Source organism: Ochotona princeps, chromosome 22 (assembly GCF_030435755.1).
Source record: "Ochotona princeps isolate mOchPri1 chromosome 22, mOchPri1.hap1, whole genome shotgun sequence".
Classification (NCBI taxonomy): domain Eukaryota; kingdom Metazoa; phylum Chordata; class Mammalia; order Lagomorpha; family Ochotonidae; genus Ochotona; species Ochotona princeps.
In genome coordinates this window covers 20,792,722-20,815,646 of record NC_080853.1, presented here as the reverse complement: position 1 = coordinate 20,815,646, position 22,925 = coordinate 20,792,722, and the positions used below count along the sequence as shown (strand labels likewise).

The 22,925-nt window shown below is 47.7% G+C and overlaps 1 protein-coding gene across 1 annotated transcript; it reads left to right on the top strand.

The window, feature by feature from the left end:
- The first annotated feature begins 984 nt into the window (after nucleotides 1-984).
- Nucleotides 985-15,983, top strand: LOC105941854 (signal-regulatory protein beta-1-like). Its single transcript, XM_058679894.1, has 7 exons — nucleotides 985-1,048; nucleotides 2,213-2,542; nucleotides 3,722-4,042; nucleotides 6,713-7,021; nucleotides 11,847-12,161; nucleotides 12,971-13,080; nucleotides 14,400-15,983. Exons 1-6 carry the CDS (start codon nucleotides 985-987, stop codon nucleotides 13,075-13,077), a joined length of 1,446 nt encoding a protein of 481 aa, XP_058535877.1. The 3' UTR covers nucleotides 13,078-13,080; nucleotides 14,400-15,983.
- Nucleotides 15,984-22,925: the final 6,942 nt, after the last annotated feature.

The following is a 22,925-nucleotide window of genomic DNA, read 5'->3' as shown; positions in this document are numbered from 1 at the left end:
CCAAGTGGCTGCCTTAGGAGGTAGTCGAAAAAACAGAGTCTGCTTGCAGGCACCCTAGTCTGCGGGAGGGACCAGGCTGTCGTGACTCGCTTTCTGGGTGGCTGCAGGGTGGAGAGGGAAGGGAAATTTCATAACATGCCCAGCCCTCGGGCTGATGGCTTCTGCTGGCAGCTGAGGTGGGAAGGGGGCTGCGGTGGCTGGGGGAAGCAAGCCGGGCTTGGCTGCCTCCAGTCAGTCCTCAGGACTTCCCTGGCCCATTCACTGAGATTGAGCAGCCACGATGTGCTTGGTGCTTTGTAGTGGAGCAGGTAGCAACATCTTCACAGAAACCTGCCATTCAGGGGTGGAAACATATCAAAGCAAGCAAGTGTCCAAACAGGGCCAACCGAGGGAAACCAGGCAGAGCAGAGTGAGGGGTGGAAGGGAGACCTACGGTGGCTGGGGTGCCGGTGGCTGTCTGAATTTCACTTCCATTTCCCCAAGCTGGACGTTCAGGGGATGATCCTGGGCCTGGTGAAATGGCGAGGCAGGGGCTAGCTGCCCAGTGTACACCTTCCTTTTCTTCCTGTCTATCCTGATCCGACCTGAACCCAGAAACCACCCTGAGTCTAGAACAGCTGTTTAGGGAACACCTTCCGGAGGAGGGACCCCAACAAGGCCACCACATCAGAGACAACTCTGGGGCCTGGAGCAGGGTGCAGAGCCTGGCTCCCTCCCAGCCTAGCTCCAGGGCATCAGCAAGAGCCGGTGGCAGCCGACACTGGCCCACCTGGGGTCTGGGGTTTGGAAGAGGCTTGGCCACAGTAACCACTTCTCTTGTGGTGGCATAAACATCATCCCAGGCCTGGAGATGGGTGGGTAGGCAGCTGGGATATATAAGTCAGCCCTGGCCATGGGGACAGCGGGTGGTGACTGTTGGACTTGTGCAGAGTGTTGTCTGCGGGTGTCATCTGGCCAGACCAGGGACGCTGCGAGCGCCTTCCCATGGCTGCCGTACCTGGGCAGGTGCTGGCCTTCCTCTTGCCTACCATCCTGCTGGGATTCTCAGGTGAGTCTTGAATCAATGCAGGCACCCGTGTCCAAGCCCTGGCCAGGCTGTATCCCTGCCTGCCGGGTCTTTGTTTGCTTCTCTTTCTTTGTGAAGACCTTGGGGTGGCGGGGAAGGGAGATGAGCGAGCATGGGGTGAGAGCAGGAAGGTACCACACAAGGTCTGGGGGACATGGGAAGGCCACCTCCCACCCAATGTTCCTTCAGTCAGCACTACTCTGAGTCAGAGGGGGTGGGAGTAGGAAAGACAGAGGGAGGGAATGCTGAGTCCTGGCCGCAAATCCCACCCACTGCTAATCCTCCACCAGCCACTGTCAAGCTGTGTGATCCACAGCAAACCACCAGCTCTGAGTCTCTGTCTCCTTTTCAGGATGCTAGAATGACCATGCTGGCCTTCCCTACCCCCCGCCCCACACACACTCAGCTGGGGAGTGGGTGCAGACAGGCATGCATGCCCACAGCGTTTTACAAACTGTGGGGTGCTGGGCGTAGGCAGCATTAAGAGAGGACAAAAGGCCCCATGGCCTCCTGCTGCCTGCTGCCACCTGTCCCTGTTGGCCCGTAGGCTGGAAGCAGAGCATTTTGCCCCCGTTCCAGTGGCAGGAGACTGGGTAACACTGCCTGGGTGGAGACAGCCAGCAGAGGGAGGCTGCCCAAGCTGAGGGACGGAAGGCTACTTGTCCCCACACTGAGGGGACACTTCACTGCCAGACACAGTGCCCTTGGTGCCCGGCAGGAGAATCCTTACCTTTCCTAGGCTGTGTTCCCCAGTTCTTCCCATCTCAACAAAGGGGAGCCACCTCCACTCCGAAGCTGAAGAGGAGATGGATCACTTGTCCCTTGGCCTGCTCTGCTCCCACCTGTGTCAAGCCATTCCCAGCCTGACGGGCTCAGGCTCCCACATGCATTCCCAGGTCCTTTATTCCTCATGGCCTCCATGGTCTGGAGGCCCACAGGAGTCCCTTGGAAGGCTCCCCACACTTCTGACCTGCACCTCTGCTTGTTTCTGGAAAGGGCAAGGGAGCCAACCTTGACTGCCGGTCCCCTGGCTGTGGTGTGGGGCCTCCCCTGAGAGCTAGGCCTCCCGACCTCGGGTCCTGCTGTGTGTCCACCATGCGGCCCCCTCTCCCCCTAGCCACCCAGCTGTTGTTGTCGTTTGGTCAGGGGCTTTTTTTCTTGCAGCTGCACAGTTCTTCATCTCCCTCACGGGCCCCACCTCGAGGAACACCCCCGGGACGAACGTGCCTTTCAACTGCACAGCGGGTACCTTCCCCTCACAGAACATCAATGTTACATGGCTGAAGGACAATGACGAGAGCCCAGCCTCGGCCCAGTACCTGCTGGATCATGGTGGAGGCAACTATTCGGTCAGCAGCAAAGTCTTTGTGGTCCTGTCCTCCCATGACCTGGGGTCCACCATCACCTGTGAGATTGCCCACAGTGCCCTGGCCGAGCCCCTTCGGACCACCATGAATCTCTCGCAGGTGTTCCAAGGTGAGCCAGGCAGGTGGGTGGGCCCCAGCAGCATTGGCTTTCAGGGTCTCCTCCTACCCCACCCCATCCCCAAAGCCTGAACACCTGTTTCTGGATGCAAACATGGGTTCCTGAGGTGAGTCCCAGTGGCTGTGCCTCCCATCCAACTCTCCACTGTTGCAGCCATTTGGGGAATGAACCAGCAGCAGATGGAAGATTCTCTCTGTCTCTGCTGTTCAAGCTAATGGACTAAGAAAGAAAGAAAGAAAGAACGAATGAACGAAAGAAAGAAAAGAAAAGAGAGAATGCAGTTCCAGAAGACTGTTCCCTGCTCTCTGGTCCTACCTGAGTCACTTCACATGTGGCATGGGACTGGTCACATTCCTTCCCTCTTTCGTGTCTCAGTTTCCCTGTAAAATGGGGCTGACATGAAGCCTGGCTTGATCGAATTTTCACAAAGAGGAAACATCATCCCTCATACAACTCCTCCAGGAGTGCCTGGGACGGAAGGATGCACCTGCGCTGTGACCCCGTCTGGGTCTTCCCCGGCAGGCTCTCTCTGCTCACTGCTTTGCTCCATCAGCGTTGAAGTATGTAAATGTTCATCGTCCATTCAGTAAGTTAGGAGCACCCACAGCGAGCACGGTTCAAGGTGCTGGGGATGCTGCTATGAACAAAAGGGAGCCCTTGTTCTTGGGGGCTCTCATTGTGCTTTAATCATCCTGAAAGTTCCGTTTGACAACATGGAAGATCCTACACACAACAGAGAATGTGGCAAATGCCCTATTCTCCTGCCTGTATTTAATGAACTTGAACATCTACCCTATTTGCCTTATACTGAGTATGCAAGAACAACAAAAACTTAAAATTAATTTCTTATTTTTGTTTGAAACGGGGGTTACAGAGAGCTCACACAGATAGCTTCCATTTGCTGGTTCGCTCCCCAGTGGCCACGACAGCTGGAAGTAGTCTAGTCCAAAGTGTGCGGGGGTAGGTTGAGTTGGGGGTGGGTGGGTTGGTGGTGTAGTGCTTCTTCCAGGTCTCTCACATGGGTGCAGGGTCCCAAGGCTTTGGGCCATCCCCCACTGCTTTCCCAGGCCACCAATCAGGGAGCTGAATGGTGCCCATATGGGATCCCAGTGCTTGGAGGTGAAGGATTAGCCACTGAGCCATAACCCCTCTTTCTGTTTCCTGGTTCAGTCACCCCCACCCTGAAGATGACTACCAAGCCCTCTGTGAACCACCTCCGCGAGCATCAGAGAGTGAACCTCACCTGCCATGTGAGCAACTTCTACCCCGCCCATCTGACCCTTACGTGGATGGAGAACTGGCACAGGGTCGCTACCGTGTTGGACCCCCAGGTCATGAGGAACACAGATGGGACATACTCGCTGAGACACACGTGGCAGGCAGAGGCCACGCTGGAAGGGAGTGAGTTTGCCTGCTGGGTGGTGCAGGACGATCAGCCCCCTATACGAATCAACATCACCCTGCGTGCACAGGCACAGGAGCACAAGAAAGGTGGGTGTGGCCCCTGCCCAGCCTCCCCCAACCCCTCCCCGGGCAGGGCAGTGTGGCCAGGAAGGGCCAGGGGCTCTGGGTGGGAGTGGGTGGAGGTGAAGATGAACCCACATATTTACCCCACATCCACTTCTCCCACCCCCAGACTGCAGAGGACTGGATGCCCCTCCCTCAATCCCTTGTATCCTTCACATTAGAAGTTTCCTGCCTCCGCACATGAGTGTGAGCTTAAGGGACTGCTGGGCACTCAAGAGTCTTTAAGGAAAGATGTTTAGCAACACCGGTCTCCTGGGGAACTTTTGGATATCTGCTGAAAAGAGAGCAGAATTCGTGACTCATCCAGATGGGAAAGAGGAAGGACGGTATCGCCCCATGGGGTTGGTGAGAGTCCTTCTCCGCACTCACTCCTGTGCCTGTGATTCCCTCTTGTCTCTCTTCCCTACCCTACCTCATCTTCCTCCCCTTCCTTTTCCTCTTCCTACTGTGGCTCGTCTCACTCTTGCAGCCTTACATCCTGTTCTCCACCAGGGGGCGCTGCTGGCTGGCAGTCTGGACCAAACGGGCTGCTTGCCTTAGTCCAGCTGGGTTAAGCCTGGAAAAACGGAGTTGTTGGCATCCAGAATTTTTGGCCGTTTATGGGTAGTGGGAATTGGGTCTGACCAGGCCCAGGTGATCCAGGGATAAGCCATGGTGTGGACAGACAGCTCTTTAGAACCATGGGAAGTGACAAAGGTCACTTCCTAGGAGGTGTTAAGTGTGCACCAGTTTGGGTGTCTCTGCCACTCTCTGCCAGAATTGGCCTTGGCCTGGCGGCTGGGAGAAGCCGGTCCTAGCCCACCTGCTTTGCATTTCTCTGCACCCTTAGTGCTGCCCACCAGGAATGAGAAGCATATCCCCACCCCATGCCCCAGCAGCTGGGCACCCAGCTCCATCAGGGCCCTCCTGAGCAGAAACTGATAGGGCTAACTCTGCCAGGCCCACTGCTGCATCTTCCCATCTCTCTTACTGTCCACCCCCCACCAGTGGACCTTGTACCTGGGCCACTGTCTTCCAGCACCTCCCCCACAAATAAGCACCTGGGCAGCCCCTGTGCTTTTGCTGCTGTTTGGCCAAGCCCCACCGGGCACCGCTGTGTGCCAGGCTGAGACTGCGTGGCAGGTGTGGGGACCAGCAGCTCAGAACCTGGGACTACTTGGTGAGGCTGTCCACTCCCGTGTTCCCCTGTGTTTGTCTCCTTTCTCCTGGCAAGCCTTAGGGCTATCTAAAGCTTCTTCTTAGAGCCCGGTCTTAATTACTTTATTATTATTTATTGAAAGATTTATTTAGAGAGAGAGGTCTTCTGTCTGCTGGCTCACTCCTCAGATGAAGATCACTCCCCAGCCTGGCAGGGGCTGGGCCAGGCAGAAGGCAGAATCTAGGAGCTCCATCTGGGTCTCCCACATGGGTGGCAGGGGCCCAAGCACTCAGGCCATGTTTCATCCCTTTCCAGGCATGTTAGCAGGGTGCTGGATGGGAAGTGAAGCAGCTAGGTCTTGAACTGGTACCCATATGGGATGTCTGTCCCAGGCTTAACCTGATGAGCCACAGCACAGGTTTCAGCACTTCCCTTTTTGCATCCAAGTTCTTCACCTGTGTCCTGACACAGCCTTAAGTGGCCTGGACCTGCAAGGACTCCTCTCCCTGCACCCTGGGTGGCCTGTGAATAGGCATGCCTGCCCTCTGTTCCCACCGCACCTGGCCCAGAGCTGGGCTGAGACCAAGCTGGTGTTCAGCATCCCTGATTGGTATGGGGGCACCTGTGAAGAGCTCAAGTTGGTGCTCATGCAACAGCGAAAACTCTCAGCTGGGATTCAGAACCCCTGGGTGTCTATGTCCGTTCTGTTAGCTGTGAGGCCCCTGGGTGTGTCACAAACCCTCTCTGAGCCTTGAAAGAATAATTCATATCAGTTCCTCGGATGCACAGGTCACCATTCACAGAGTAGTAATGACACACACATTCTCCATTGGTTACTGTAATTGTCAGCTCGGAATCGACAACCATTCCCATTTTACGGTAAGCAAACTGAGGCTTAGAGAGATCAGCTGTTCAAGCTCACCCAGTGGAGGAGCTGGAATGCAGACTTGGATCCCTTGCGACCCCATAGCCTATGCTCCTCACCTATTCCTTCTGGTTCTACTACTTCCCCAGCCCGGCCAGGCCTAGTCCAGAAGCAGTGAGGTGTTCTTTCCTTTTAAGGCCTGAGACATTCAGGAACATGGACTCTGGGGCTAGACTACCTGGGTAAGTGCCTCGGTTAACCCCCACCCATATCCTGCCAGCTGCAGGCCTTGAACAAATAACCTAGTCTGTCTTGGCCTCATTTGCTCATCTGTGAAATGGGCTAATTGGCAGCCTCACTCCCTGAGATGTTCTGTTGGAACTCAGTCTGTCGAGAAGAGCCTGTGGCAGAGCCAGGGTGAAATGGGTGCTCCTCGAGCCGTACTGGTAGTCAGCTCCCTCAGAAGCTGCTGCTGTCCCCTGTGGCTCGGGGTCCAGCCCAACATCTGCCTCAGAATCAGCTCCTCTTGGACTGCAGCCTGCAAGCTGCAGGCCAGGGGCAGCCCTGGCTTCCTGACGTCCTGGGCCCTTGGCCCTGCTGTGTCCTCTCTCACAGGGGTTTCTCCCTGCAGGCAGGATGGCCCACTCCGTGCAGCTGCAGGGCCCCCAGCAGCGGTCTGAGCCAGGCACCAGCATCCAGCTCACTTACAGCTCCAGCAGGGTGCAGACACAGCACGTCACTGTCACCTGGTTTAAGAACAGCCTCGAGCTCCCCAGATCACAGACCAGCATCCAGCCTGTTGGGGACACCTACAACGTGACCAGCAGCGTGCTTGTCCCTCTCCTGGCGGGCGACGCGCTCTCCCTCGTTCTCTGCCACGTCAAGCACAAATCCACCCTGGTCTTCCAACAGTCTGTCCACCTGAACCACTACCTCCGGGGTAAGACCTTTCTCTGTTGGGCCGAGCTAGTGCCGAGCTGGGTGCTTCTCTGAGCCTCAATTTTTTCATTGAAAGAAGTGTAGCTCTCACTCGGCTGAGGCAGGGGCCAACACCTACTGGGTACTGAATAGCTCAGGGTACTCAACCCAGTTTTGGTAGAGTACTTAAACACAATAGCTGTAGAGTGTTCAGCTCAATGTCTGAAGCGTACTTAACACAGTACCTGTGGTGTACTTAACACAATACTTGAAGGATACTTAACACAACACTCACAGGGTGCTTAACAGCTCCAGGGTACTCTGCACTACACCTACAGGGTATTTAATACTACTACACCTGCAAGGTACTAACATGTGCAGGGTTCTTAGCGCAAACCCTGGAGGGTACTTAGCTCGTCTGCAGGGTACTTAACACAGAGCCTCGCCCACACCACTCAGAAGTTACAGCTTGCTAATTAACCCTCTTCATGTTGCCTCTCGGATTATCCTCCTGTCTGTAAGCTGCAGACAGCTTCTCCTGTGAGAACTTAGCTGCATTAATGCTGTTTTACATGAAGAAGAGTGAAGGGCTTGGCAGGCTTCTAACTTTTAGGGACTGTGATGTCTTTAGATCTTTAGTCATTTCTGGAATAAGTCTTTTGGTTGCTTTCCCTGAGCTGGGCCTGTGCTTGGCAGATCTGAGGGTTCTGTGAGGTCAAGAACGCATTATGGCCAGAGGGAATATTAGCAATCATTCCATAGCCAAGGGCCACCCTAAAGAAGGTGAGTGAGGCCTTTAAATGCCTATTGCACTTTAAAATTGACACAATGTTTCCTGCTTCACTTTCTCCTCCACAAGTTAGGGAAGAAGTACGCTGTGTGAATATGGAAGTGAGCCCATCCTTTTACCTGAAGGAAAATATTGGTAGTAAAGCTTGAACGAGCCCAGTGCAGTAACACACAGTCACGTAGGGTAAGGTACACCCATGTTGTCTCCTTCAGGGCTGCCAGGAGAAACTGGGGCCCAGAGACGGGAAAGCTGCACGAGTCTGAAAACTGCTTGAGTCAGGCTCTCCATGCTGCCAGCTGCACCTGCTATGAGCTCACCTCCAAGCCACTTTCCTTCTCTCAGCCTCGAGATATTTGGCTTGAAATAGAAAATGGGCAGTTATTTTTTTAAAGATTTATTTATTTTTTATTACAAAGTCAGATATACAGAGAGGAGGAGAGACAGAGAGGAAGATCTTCCGTCTGATGATTCACTCCCCAAGTGAGCTGCAATGGCCGGTGCTGTGCCGATCTGAAGCCGGGAACCAGGAACTTCTTCCGGGTCTCCCACACGGGTGCAGGGTCCCAAAGCATTGGGCCATCCTTGACTGCTTTCCCAGGCCACAAGCAGGGAGCTGGATGGGAAGTAGAGCTGCCGGGATTAGAACCGGCGCCCATATGGGATCCCGGTGCTTTCAAGGCGAGGACTTTGGCCACTAGGCCACGCCGCTGGGCCCAATGGGCAGTTATTGTTTGAAGGGTAGAGGCAGAGATCTTCTGCCTCCTGGCTCGCTCCCTAAGTACCCATATTGGCACAGGTTGAACTAGGTTGAGGCCAAGACCCTGGCACTCAATCCTGGTCTCCCTTGGCGTGACAGGGACTTGAGCCATCACCTGCTGTCTCCCAGGGTGTGCACTAGCAGGAAGCTGGAATTGGAAGTTGAAATAGAACTCAGAAAGGTGCACTCTGATATGGAATGAGTGTCTTAACTACCTGGCCAAAATGCCCTATAGTCAGGACAGGTGTATGGAGAAGCAGAAGTCATTGCAAACACAGTGACAAGTGAGGGATTATTCCTAAAATTAGCACACACTACTAGGCCCCCTTGCCAGCACTGCCTCCTCCCAGGTCGTGTCTTCCATCCCACATGACTTTTGTGGGAGGTCTTTCTTGTGGTTCCCCTGAAAGCAGATCTTGAAGCCAAGACTTGCGGGCAGGAGGTTGGAAAGTGATGCTGAGAGGAGTGTGATGGGGAGAAAGAAGGGAGGAAAAGCAAGGGGGAAGCCACTGAGGATGTCCCCTGGACTGCGGGCAGTGGGTTTCAGCCTCCTGAGGGATGGGTAGGTAGACAATGCTTCAGAGGGCCCCATGCAGGAGGAGGAGGCTGGAGGTGCCTGCAGGTCTGTGTGGTTGTAGGAAAATCTGAGGTCAAGAAGCAAGCAAGTGTGAGAGCCAAAGGAAGGATTCCACTTGGGTGTGGCCCCAGTGGCAAGGCTGTCTTCTGGCTAGGAGGGTCATGGCACAGGGTATGGAGCTGGTCACCACACCATTCTATACAAATAGAATTCACTTCCACTGCAAAGGAACACCAGACATCTAGCAACACTCTTGTGTGAAGAAGTTGATGCAAATGACACTGTTGCGGGTGGAGGGGCACAGGAGAAACCACTGAGCAGCTAAGTGTGGAAGAAGCGCAGTGGGCATTTGATGCAGTGGTCAAGGCACTGCTTGAGACCGCTTCATCCCCTCTTGAGGTCCTGGATTCGAGTCCCAGTTTCTGATTCAGCTTCCTGCAGGTGCACACCCTGGAGGGGTAATAGGTGATGTTCAAATAGTTGGGTCCCAGCCCCTCACATGGGAGGCCCAGATTGAGTTCCAAGCTTCTGCCTTCAGTCTAGCCATCCTGGCTGTTGTGGGCATTTGAACAGTGCACCAGCTAGTGGAAGATCTCTGTCTCCCTGCCTTTCAAATAAATAAAGATAGTTAAGTTATTTATAAAACCATAGAAGAATAAGGAGGAAAAAAATCTGTGATGATAATAATACTATGGGTACTTTATGGAAAAAACACTGTGAGTAAAAGGGGGCCTCTGTGAAAATTGATAGAGCATTTGAAGAATTTCTAATAATTTTCCCAAAGTATCTTTTAATGGTTGTGCTGTGAATGTGAAATTTGAGGTGAAGGATTGGTTGGTACCGTGGCACAAGTTTGCAGGAAAAATGACATCAGCTTCCTTCTGCCCCCAGCAGTTGTTCTGTTTGACGCATAGCTGTAATTATAGCCTATATTGAATTAAAAGTACAAATGAAATGAAATTGTCTTTATAATTTAAATGTGTTTCAAGACGGAGTTCCAACCAATTGTCTTGATCATTTCTGTGAAATTGGGGCTTGGTTTTGTATTTGCTTTTTGCTGTTCCCATAGCAAATGATTTCTCTGTGTTTACTGCACTTGCTTTTATAAAGAGTGAATAAGAAAGTGTACACACAGTGCCTTAAACACTGCCTTGGAGTGCACAGATACAGTTGTTCCCAGTTGTGCTCGGGCCTCCTCCTCCCAACACCATGTTAGAGAGCTGGGATGGGCCACCAGTGCCCTCCACTCCCTGTTTTTCTCATGGCACCTGCTTGGTGGCACCTCTTCCCAGCTAACTGTGCATCAGGCCTTTGTCATTCTGGACCCTCCCTTCTCAGATCTCTTTGCTCGGTGGGAATCCCTGTGCTATCCCTGGACGGGAAGGATGGAGCACAGTGAGCGAGCTTCAGGGGATCATGTCATCCCTGAGCTGTCCAACCCCTCAGCAAAATCACATGTCTGAGTGGGCTGAGGGTGAGGAAAGGATGTTTTGAGATCAGATGCCTTTAGTTTCTTCCAACTGCACGACATGCAAATTGTTCTTTCTACCCCAGACCAAGAGGTGGGATCTGTCTAAATTAGACCCACGAGAACTCATCGGATCTTAGAGGATTTCATCATTTCTATCTGGGAAAACAGAGTAGAAGTGATTTGTGCCAAGTTTTGCTGTTGACTATGGTGTCAGTGCAGTGACCAGAATCTGGGTCTCCTGGCCGTTAGCTTGAAGCTGCATCCTGCGGAGTGCTTATAGGAAGTCCACTGGTACTGATGGAAATCCTTCTTATAAACAGTTTGGATTGCACAGCTGGAAAAAGACTTTTATAAATCTTAAAGTTATTAGGTTCTAATGTCAGAAGTCCAGAGTCAAAAATGCATATTGCTTTATAGTTTGGGTATCAGAATAGTATAAAGCAAAAAACATTGCCTGTAGTATAATCCCAGGTTTGCCACTTGTGGCCGTGGGCAAGCAACCTATCCTCTCCAAACTCAAATCTCTTCATGGGTAACATCTTTGTATCTTGGAGCAGAATCTAAGAACCTTCAAATCTTAGAATAATTGAGGCACAGAATAATTGAGGCACTGATTTGAAATGAATTAAATGATATTCATACCTCATCTTTTCATCTTTCATGGGCAAAGTGGAAAAGGAAGTAACAGGGAGGTTAGCTTTCACCAGTCCCGTTCATTCTTCTGTCCACTCATCCGCCACTCCAACTTGCTTTCATTCATGCACTCATGCTCTTTTTTTTTTTAAAGATTTATTTATTTTTATTACAAAGTCAGATACACTGAGAGGAGAGAGAGAGAGAGGAAGATCTTCCATCCGATGATTCACTCCCCAAGTGAGCCGCAACGGCCGGTGCTGTGCCGATCTGAAGCCGGGAAACAGGAACTTCTTCCGGGTCTCCCACACGGGTGCAGGGTCCCAAAGCATTGGGCCATCCTTGACTGCTTTCCCAGGCCACAAGCAGGGAGCTGGATGGGAAGCGGAGCTGCCAGGATTAGAACTGGCGCGCATATGGGATCCTGGTGTGTTCAAGGCGAGGACTTTAGCCGCTAGGCCATGCTGCCGGGCCCACACTCATGCTCTTGTCCAGTTGTATGTCTCCTCTGCAAGCTGCAGTTCACCAGTGCCTAAATCCCTCCCCCCCCCCCCCCCGGGCAGCTCTGGCCTTGCCCAGCAGGCTTCTCATGGTAACTGCTTTCTCTGGATTTTGTTAGTTTCCCCTGCAGTGACCGTGTCCCAGTCTTCCACTTCCTCCGGCTTGGTGGCTGTCACCTGCCATGTGCAGAGATTCTATCCTCAGAGTGTGTATGTCACCTGGCTGGAGGACTGCCATCCACAAAATGGAACCAAACAACCCCTGTCCAAGATGAACCAAGATGGGTCCTACAGCCTGGAGAGCTCGTATCTGGTGAACATGTCGGCACAGAGAACAGAGCGTGTGTTCACCTGCAGGGTGCAGCACGAGGCCCAGTCTCCCATCCAGGCCAGCCTCATCCTGTCCGCAGCAGCACACACCCCCTTGAGCTCAGGTGAGGTCCTCTTGGTGAGAATAGATGCCCAGAGACATGGAGCGGAGGGCAAGCGTGATAGTTGCTATTGAGGTCTTGGCCACCTTAACAGTGTGCAGTTCTCTGAATCACCAGAACAGTTTCTGGCCAGTGGCTTCCTGCAGGGCTGGTCCTCTGGAAGTTTGTGAGGAAAGAGTACTCTCTGATCCCAACCCCCTTGACAATGGCTGTGAAAGTGCAACTGGGTACTCTCACTTGCTGGGGATTCTGAGATGGTTGCCACCAAGACTGTCTTATTCTAAATGATCTTTGTGAAAGATGTAGCAGCGATCTTGCCTGTACATTGACTTGTTCCCGTTTGGGGTCAGGGGAGTGCCTGATGATAATACAGGTTTTTCTGGTTAATTCAGGTACTTCTCCCTCTATACCCCAGTTTGTTCATCCATAGAGGATCTAAAGGAAGTTTATAAATCATGGAGTCCTTCTGGGGGCTAAACAAATTAATCTATGTAACTCATGACCCTACAAACATATAAGAAATTCAGCTACTGTCACATTTGAATTCTAGTGGAATGATTTTTAATTTCCAGTAATTACAGTTTTGCAAACTTAGCCAACTAAGTCCATTTTTGTGTCAGAGCCTCAGTTTACTCATCTGTAAAATGGGGCTAATTATAGCACCCTCCTAGGATTGTAGCAAAGCTTGCATCTGACAGCCACAGGGGGTTGAGCTTAGACTGTGATGGAACTGGGTACAACTTGTGCGTTATGGGACTTTGCAACCTCAAGCATTGAAATATACTTACTGGCTCCTGTCCTGTGGCATTTAGGTCTGGAAATGCCTGCCATCATCTTTGTGGCTTTGCTCCTGGGATTCAAGGTCTTGCTGGTGATCAGTTTCACAGTCACATACATCTGCAAGTGGTGGCACCTGTGACAGGTAAGGTCAAGGTGGGCCTTACTCCTTAGGGAGGAAGGTCAAGGCCACATTTGTGAGGTGGCCGGGGGGTCCAGGACATACAGTGTCCCTGGAGTGATGCAGCCTCCAGAGAAAATTCTGCATTCTCCTGCCTTGTCTGATTCTTTTGGAAGCCTCAGAACTTCCCAATTCTGTGTGCTGTGCAGTACCCTGGGGTTAGAAGATTTTCCAGTTCAGGACCTTGATACCCTGAAGATGGACATTCAAGGTGTGGGAAGGGCATCAAGGTCAAGACCCAATCTCTGAAAATTCTGAATGCTGTTCGGCATTTATGTATTCCTGTTGATTATGCTTGAATGAGTAAAGAAAAGTACTGCTGAAATCTACTCAGAACTATTGAAGGGGCACACAGATATGGAATGGTGGCAAAGATGAATGTGGGTAGCAGAGAGAGTCCAGAACCCGGACAGTGAGCACTAGATGCTTTGCTTCTAGTCTGTACCATGAACTTGGCCAATGAACCAATAATAAGTAGTAAGCAAGTAAATGTCCCATAAGTACATGGCATCATGAGCTGCCATGCAGTAAGTGCTCAGTCAGTACTTGTGGCTTGAATACACAAGTGAATGAGTGAATGGGGTACCTTTTTCCTATAACTCTTATAGATCCTGGAATATGTTATCTTCTGGCCTCTCCAATGGGCTCAAGTGCGAAGAAACAGCTAGCAGGGACCTACAGGTGTCCAAGACCCCTGGCCCTTACTGTGCCATCCCCCATGGACATGCTCACTTCCACAACCCCTCCTGGTCCTGCTCCCTTAGATTTGGAGCCCAGTTAGATACGAGACCCCAGAGATATCTTGGTCCTGCTACACTGGACTTCACTCCACTCAAGAGAGAGCCAGTATGCTTGATCATGAACAGCCCTTGGTCTTCAGAGCACTTTTCGTCTTGCATCTGGTGGCTTTCATAGGCATAATTTCATTCCAACACACGTTTAATTTGAAGTCATTAAAATAGTGAACAAGCATTTCTCTACGCTGAATTCTATAAAATATCATATAAAATATCACCTTTTGCCATTGTGTTCTTTGGTTCCTTCTTAAAAACATTGTCCTGAAGTTGGTCATTTCTAAGCATGATCTTACACTTCTATAATATTTGGATATACCTATAAGTAATACACAGTATTACTATGCATGTTTTAAATTTTATGTGTTAGTATATTGTGCACTGCATTCTGGTTCTTTTTTATGCATAGCAGTTTGTGGAATTTATTCACATTGATATGTGTAGCTCCGTTGCATTAATGTTTCACTGCTCTGTGGTCTTCTGTTGCAGGCATACAGCACCACGTGTAGATTCTTGTCGTGATGGATGGTGAAGCTTTCTTCAGTGTTTTACTGGTACAACTTCCTGACCTTCTGTCATTTGTCTCCTTGGGTACTTGTGGGAGAGTCTCCTGGTCCCGTTAGTATTGTCTACAAAGCAACAGTGTTGTTAACATTTGGAAGCTTTAGTTACACAAACTGCTTTCAAGTGTTGCCTTTTTTTTTTTTTTCTGGTGGGTGAGCAAGTCAGTGCGGTGTGTATGTGCTGCAGTTGGGAGAGGTCCTTTTTCCTGCAAAGATACATTGTTCAGCACTCCCTCATAATGCATTTCTCTCTTTGCCATTTATCAAATTTCTAGAAATCTGAGCTGTTTTGATGATCTCTTTGTTCCACAAATCTACTTACCTATCCCTTTGTCAGCCCTGCACTCTCCTAGTTTGAATAACTTTGTAATAAGTTTTGCTACCCCTTTTGAACAAATCATCTCACCTTTTCTTGTTCAAAATTGTCTTGGTCCAAATGTATTTTAAACTTGCTCTGTCGAGTTTCATGAGAACTCATTTTAAATGATTTGATGGCATTGAATTTATACATTAATTTGGGCAAACGGATCTCTTTCCAATATCTTCTCATTGATGGGCCTGGCATACCTCTTTTTATTTAGGTTTTCTTATATAACTTTCAATTTATAATTTTGCAGTCCCCCCATAATGGACTTATGCATCCTTGGAGCTGTTTTTAATACTTTTTAGTCTGAAACCTCTAAAAATCATTATTGCTTTATTTCAGTGGCTTTTGACTGCTGAATAGGATTGACATTGGGTTTTGAACATCAATCTTATATCCAGAAAGCTTATAAAAATTCTTCTGCAATTGCTAATAGTATGGGTAGTCTTTTATGTGTAACTCCTTTACATCAACCTGATGGTCTAAGATTTGTTTTGACCTGTATCAGTGTTCCATGTGCACACGGGGCGACAGTCACATCATTCTGTAAGTTGCTCCATAGGAGACCTGGAGTCACTCACATCTGTGCCATCTTCCACTCCTGACATCACCATTTTCAGTTCTGCTAACTGATGTTTGTCACATCTCTTGCAACATACATGTTGCTGATTTTGATTTTTTCTTTCGGAGCCATTATTCAACTTCCCACAACCGAGGGTGACATGATGCCCTACTCTTACTTCATGTCACATGTGCTCCTGTTCTCTTTCCATCACCCTGTTGTGATTTATCATAATCTGGGACAACTGAATAGGCAGCGTCTCCATTGTAATGACCATGTGAATGCCATTTATTGTCAAGCCTGGTGTTAGTCCCAGCTCCTGCTTAGGTTGGTCCTTTCATACATGTCCTTACGTGACCACAGTCAAGTACCCTACAGGACAACGCCATGATTCTAACGGTCTCCCTGTGCATCGTTTCTTAGTGATCTCCCATTTCCACCATCCCCAATCCCTGGAAAATACTAATCTTTTCTTTGTTTATGTGATGTCAACACTGTTAAATGAAGACACTCAGACAGGATGTGACTTTTTGCACTCAATGCCTCAAGACCCTTACAAGTCATCACAAGTAATTCATTCCTCTTCATTGTTTTTTTTAATTATTTATTTGGCTTTATTTAAATTTGAAAATTGACACCTAATTCCACATTCCTCTTCATTGTTAAGGAGTATTGCATCAGATGGCTATGCAGTTTGCTTTATTATTCACCCTTTAGATGTCTTTGTTGTTTTCAGCTTTCTGTCACTACAAAGAAAACTGCTGTAAGCATTTATGCACAGACTTTTCTGTGTACATAAGTTTTCATTTCTCTGGGATAGATAAATGGGAGAACAATTGTTAGATCATGTGTAGTAAAGTATGTCTTGGATTTTTGAGAAATTGCCAGACTACTTTAGACTGACCGGGCCAGTTTGCATTCCCACCTGCAATCTGTGAGAAATGCCCCTCTGCACGTCCTAGCTGGCATTTTGTAGCATCACCATGCTTTATTGTCACCAACTGATTAAATACATAGCAGTATCACACTGTGGTCTTCATTTGCATTTGCCTGATGGCAGTGATGTTAAACATCTTTTCATGGTTTGTTTGCTATTTGTATATTCTTGTTGGTGAAATGTCTCTTTATGTCCTTGGCACAGTTGCAATAAGAATTCTTGTCTTGTTTTTCTTGCATGTTTGCTGCTAAGTTGTGAGAGTTCTGTTGCAAATGTGAGGCCTTTGTTACATTTGTGGTTGGCAGATGTTTTCACCCAGTCTGTAGCTTTTTTTCCATGCCTGGAGCTGACCTTTTGGACAGTATAAGTGTTTAATTTCCAATTTATCAAATTAAAAAGTGGGTCATGTTTGTGATGTCATACCTATGAACCTTTCACCAAACCCCAGATCTTGAAGATGTTTTCCTATATTTGCTTCCAAATATTTAACGTTTGTCTATTTTACATTTGTACCTATGATGAATTTTGAGATTTTTTAATGTAAAATGTAAGATTTAGGTCAGGGTTCATTTTTTGTTTTGAATAATAACCAGTTCCTTGTGTTCAGAAAGCTTTCTTGGGTCCAGTGTTGTGGGATAGCAGATAAACCTGTTGCCTGGGATGCTATAGCATTCCATATGGTTTGAATCCCTGCTGCTTCACTTCTGATCCAGTTTCCTGTTAATGTGCCTTGGAAAGCAGTGAAAGGTGACTGAAGTCTCTGAACACCTGCACCCATGTAGGAGACTGGGAAAAAGCTCCTAGCTTCAGTTAGGCCCAGCTCTGGCCATTGCAATTATGTGGGGAGTGAATCAGCAGATAGGAGATATTTCCCTCTCTTTCTCTCTCCCTCCCTCTCTCCATTTCCCGCTTCTCTGTATAAATAAAATAAACCTCTCTCTTTTAAAAAAGGCTTTCTCTTTTAAGGAATCAATTCCTCCTCTGTTGAATTGCTTGGCCTGTTGGAGAAACTGTCAGTTTATGGCTTTGTTTCTGAGTTCTTTGTTGTATTCCATTGATCCGTGCGTCTGTCACTTGCCATGCCATGCACTTCTGACTACTGCATCTGAACTAGGCTTAAAATGGTGTGCAGTAGCCCTCCCATTTTGTTCTGTTTTCAAAACTGTTTTACACTCATCTCTCTCTCCTTCTCGTAGTCTGCCTGTATACATGTTTGAGTGCTTTCATCTATACCTACAAATCTATGGCTGAGATGTTGATAGGCATTGGTGATCCAATCGAGTTGGAAAAGGCAATTGCTGGGTCACTTTCTAGAAGTAAGATAAACAAGACAACTTGCTCCAAATCTTATCTGACTGCCAGAGTGTTACAGGAGGGAGAAATCCCAGCTACATTTCTTCCAGATTTTTGTCTCAATATATAAAAGAATTCAAGGAGGAGACACAGATGTGCAGGAGAGCGAGGTTTATTTAGACACATGGTATAATGAGAACAATATGGTGACTTATCATTGTTAATCTTCAGCCTGTGGTGCCAGTAGCTCAAATAGATACCAGCTTGTATTCCAGTTGCTCCATTTCTGATCTAACTGCATGTTTACAGCCTAGGAAGGCATTGTGGATGGCTCTAGTCTTTGGTCCACTGTACCCATCAGAGACCTAACGGAAGTTGCTGGCTCCTGGCTTTGGAGCAGGTCATCTCTAGCCATTGTAGCCATTTGGGAATGAATCACCAAATGGGAAAATCTCTGTCTTTCCTTCTCTGTGGATTTGCCTTTCAAATAAAACTAAGTAAATATTGAAAAAAAAGTTGGGGTGGAGAGGAATGTTACACTGTCAGACACAGTTGAGTTAATCTCTGAGAAAGCTGAGTATTGACATTTACAAGAATGGGGCAGTATGGTGTGGCTCCAGTTGCGCAATCGGTTAGTGCATGGTACTTATAAGAATGGGGCAGTATGGGGTCAGGGCCTAACTGAATATTCAAAGGAGGTGTGGTTAGTGGTGGGACTGCTGCAAATGTGGTGACCTCTAAGACAGTGTCACAGCATCCATTGCATGGTGGGAAATGAGGCTAAGGTGCATGATGGGGAATGTGGTCCTGAGCCTGTAGCTATGTAGGACTGATGTGGAAGAGTGTAGGGGGTTTGGGCACTGTGCATGTGTGGGCAGGTGCTGGCAGTCCTCAGGTTTTCTTCAGTTACTTCCCCACCAAGCCCAAGAGCAATCCAGATCTCAAGTTATTTAATGTAGAGACTGGAGATTATAGTCAAACCGAGAGCATTCTGGCGCTTAACTAAGCCTTCGGCAAAAGCCCAGTGTGCAGTGTCTTTCCCAAGAGGGAATTAATAAGCACTTGGAGAAACACAAGTTAATCTGCTACCAATGAAGTGACAACAGCTCTCTAGAGGAGATCTTATGAGACCAGCAGAAAATCTCCCAAAGACATTTCTCTGTCATTGTGTCTGAACTAAGCACAAAAACCCCATTGATCAAGGAACTAAATGGTAATGGGGTTAAATATTGGGGACTTACGTGGTGACTCCAGAGCCTGAAGTCAGCCAGGATGCTGTCCCTGCTATGAAGAAGCACTGCGTGGAGTATGACCTTTCAAAACATTTCAACCATGATCAAGGATGCAACATTTATGGACAAGGAAAACTGTGCTGCAGCTTGTGGAGGAGCCTTACATCTTAGGGCAACTGTGGGCAGAACAGTGAATGAGCCTACTGTTTTATTCTCCTCCTTGGAAAGGACATGCAGTGTGGGAATGGAATGTCCCTCCTTATTGATAATCAAATCTGATATTATGTCAGCTGTTCTTCAGTTGTTCAGCAAGGTATGCTTGGGTTTTCAATGTGATTTATTATACATGCATGGATCTGTAGTGATTAAATCTGAGTCAATGGAAGCACTCCCCCTAGCAGAAAAGAGTAAGACACAGTGTACTACACACACTGTTAAAAATGTGTAACCTCTGGCCACTGACCAGGTAGTTATTGGTTTAAATCCTAAGTTTGCCTAGTGAGATAATCTTTAACTTGGATTTTTTTTCAAAGTGGCTCTGATTATTTCTGCCAATAATGTGAAAGAATAAGCCAAAACCAAGTTGCATTCTCACCCTGTTACTGAACAGAAAACAGCAGAACCAAGGACATACCCCAGTTTGTTTCAGGAAGGAGCTAATCCCTGACAAAGTAAGCATGAGGTGATAACCTTCTCAACCATGCCTTAGACCTTAAACATGCAGAAGACTACAACAATGAAAATTCAGGAGCCATGAGTTCTCATTGAGCAGTTGGTAGCCGAAATTCAGCTATCCAAAGCAGCCTAGCCAAAGAGAAGATAAAATGAGGATAAATCTAACAACAGCTTTCAACCATAAGCATGGACTCTGAGCTTTAACTTGAGAAAAAAGCTCTTCCCAGAACTATTTCTTGAATGGTAACGGTTCCCAAAACTCAAGACTCAAGGTGGTGACACAACCACCGATGGAAAGGAACCCCGAAGGGAGTCCAAACTAATTTAAGTGTTAAAAAGAAGACAACAGCAGAGGAACAAAGAAAATGACTGGAAGAATGGCAGAAACCTGAGTGGCCCCATAAGAAATGTCTAAGAAAAATAAAAGAATTGAGTGTTACATTCTAGAAAACCAGTGGAAAAGAAGACATAGGGGGGAAAAAGGACAAGCTGACTTACCCAATAGAAATGAGAACTCTGGGGCAGAATGTTGGTAACTCATGGAATGGGGCACTTTCTAATAAAATATTTAACATGTTTTCCAGTACTCCTGAGGCTGAAAAATTGTTGAAATGGTGGATCTGTAAAGTTGTTAGCAAATAAAGTGAAGTTACTGGATGAATGGCGTAAAGCAACCACTAAAAATGGGGCAACAATGAAATAAGCATTGCCAGAGGTGGTGGTGAATATTTTGTAAGATCCAGAGGAACCACAGAAAAAATTCCTGTGTGTCTTTAGTTTCTGAAAACAAGAATCAAACCAGGGACCCCATGTGATGGCAGAGGCTAAATCCTCATCTTACTAGAGACCATATGGTTACTGGTCCATGTCCCAGCTGCTCCACTTCCCATCTAGCTCTTCACTTATGTATGACCTGGGAAAGCAGTCAAGGATGGCCCAAATAAAAATTATTTATTTTATTGTTTTATGACACAATTCACAGGCTCTTGGATTTCACTTCTCCCCTCCCTAACTCCGCCTGCCACATTAATTTCTCCTATATTATTGCAATAGTATAGTCCTTCATAGACAGTCATAAATGTCCATTATTCTGCTATTTCAATGTATCCTGATATTACGGTATTGTCAGTGGAAGAGTTCAGCAGCTTATTGTTAAGATATATTTAATAGTTTCATTATGAGTCCATTTTTAATTTGGAAGTGCAAATGCATACTGCATTGCATCTTCAAATCTGGATATGATAGTCTCTACTACACAGTTACTATATCCCCTTGAATGAAAGGCATAACATAAACATAAATAAGTCTTTGAAAAAAAAAATCACAATGGTGGGACAGCTGGCCAGGGTGGGTCTGAACAGGTTGCTCTTTCTTCATCAGAAAGGAGTCCTAAAATGGTCTAGAATCATCATCCTAGGACCAAGCTACAGATTGTTCCATCCCTGGAATAAATCAAGGGGAAGACATTTTGGGCTTGGAGCCCATTACTCCTGTGTGGTGCTCAGGCTAGCGTCCCCAGAAATCCTACAGCACAAAATGGAATGAAAGTTTCTCCTGACAAACTCCAAAGGTAGAGAAACAGAGAGTTTTATATTCAGTAAAAAAGAGTTTTTGCCTAGAACACTAAGGTTTCAAATTCTTCAATCATCAGTTTTTTTGATTCTTTGCAAAAAGTTATTTTATCTATTTGAAATGCAGAGTGACAGGGGGAGAGACAGAGAGGAGAGGAACTCTTCCAGCTGCTTAATTTTGTTAAAGATTTATTTACAGAGAGAGAGAGAAAGATCTTACATCTACTGTTTCACTCCCCAAATGGCTGCTCTGGCAAAAGTTGTGCCAAGCTAGAGCCAGGAGCCTAAAACACCATCGAGGTCTCCCACATAGGTGGTAGGGCCCAAAGCACTTGGACCGTCTTCTGCTGTCTTCCTGGGCACAATTAACAGGGAGCTGGATGTGACATCAAGCAGCTGGGATTGCAATTGATGCTCCTTTATGGAATGTGGCACCTTAACCCACTTGGTGGCAACATTGATCCCTCTTGATCCTTTTTTGAAGAAAAGAAAAAAAATGGAGGAGGGAAGACAAAAGGGAAGAAAAGGAAAAGTTCAACAAGAAAAGAAACCCTGCTCAGGCACAGCAGCAGACTCGGCTCCTGCAGGACTGGGTGTGGCTGAGGACGGGGCTCTGCAACTACAGATCAAGGAACTCCTCCTGTTTTCCACAAAGCGTTTCCCAGGGAACAGAGAACCACAGACACGCATCCTATGGTTACATGTGTGGGTGTTTCCTCAGACTTCTTCCAAGATTTTTTTCTTTGCCTTTGACTTTTTGGATTTTGAATAGAATGAGCTTATGTCTAGTATTTCAATATTTCCCGCCCCCCTGCATTGATCATTATTGGTGCTGCTGAGGCATCTCCATCTGTGGTTAGGTGTCTGACATCCTTTGGGGAAAATTCTGTCGGTACTGTTTTGAATATTCTGCTTTTTTCTCTTCTTCTGATATGCTCACATCGCTTTCATCATCCACGACTTTGGGATGCTCTCAGATGTTTCCAGTCTTTTTTTCTCTTCTCTCTGCTTTTTCAGTTTTGTGGTTTTCTGCTGTTTTGTCCTCATGCTCAGAGATGCTTCTCCTCCCATGCCCCATTTCAGGCACTCCTCACTTCTGCTCTGGGCTTTTGATTCCCATCATGTCTATTTTCTTTCTTGCCTTAGAATTTCAGCCTCTCAGATCTCATTTTTCCACTGTTCCAACCAGTTTTTTACTTTTCCTTCCAAAACACATTGCATGTTAATTGTGGAATTTGTTTTTGTTTGTTTGTTTGTTTTAAGTTCTGGTCTGTCAATTGCAACATTTCTGCCATAGACTACTTTGGTTCTGGTTCCTGTTCTGTCTTCCCATGGTGTTTTGTCACTTTTCAAAGCCCTCGTCATGTGTCGTAATAGCTGAAGTTGACATACATGCTAAAGCCAACTGCCATCAACAGGCCTTCTGTGGTGTGGTGAGGAGGAGGGAGCATCCAAAGTCCATGACTAGAGCTTTTGGTGACCAATGTCATGTGAATGTCACAAGGACACCACCAGGTTCCCCACCCTACCCTGCAACCTTAGAAAGAGCTAGATGGCTGGGGGAGCTGGAGTTGTGTAATTTTTAGCCACCATGTACAAGAATAGGAGGATATAGTGCCTTACTGACTCCTTAGCACTTGCTTGGGTCAGGGTCTTCGTCCGTGCTCTCTCCTCAATTCTTACTGGCACACAGTGGTGACTGGAATGGTTGCTACCACAGGGATCTGGTCCAGAGCAGACCTGGTTCTTCTCCCATGCTGAGCAGCTCCTGGGGTCCCTCCTCCTGCTACCAGCTGACGGAGTCCCTGTTGAATCTGG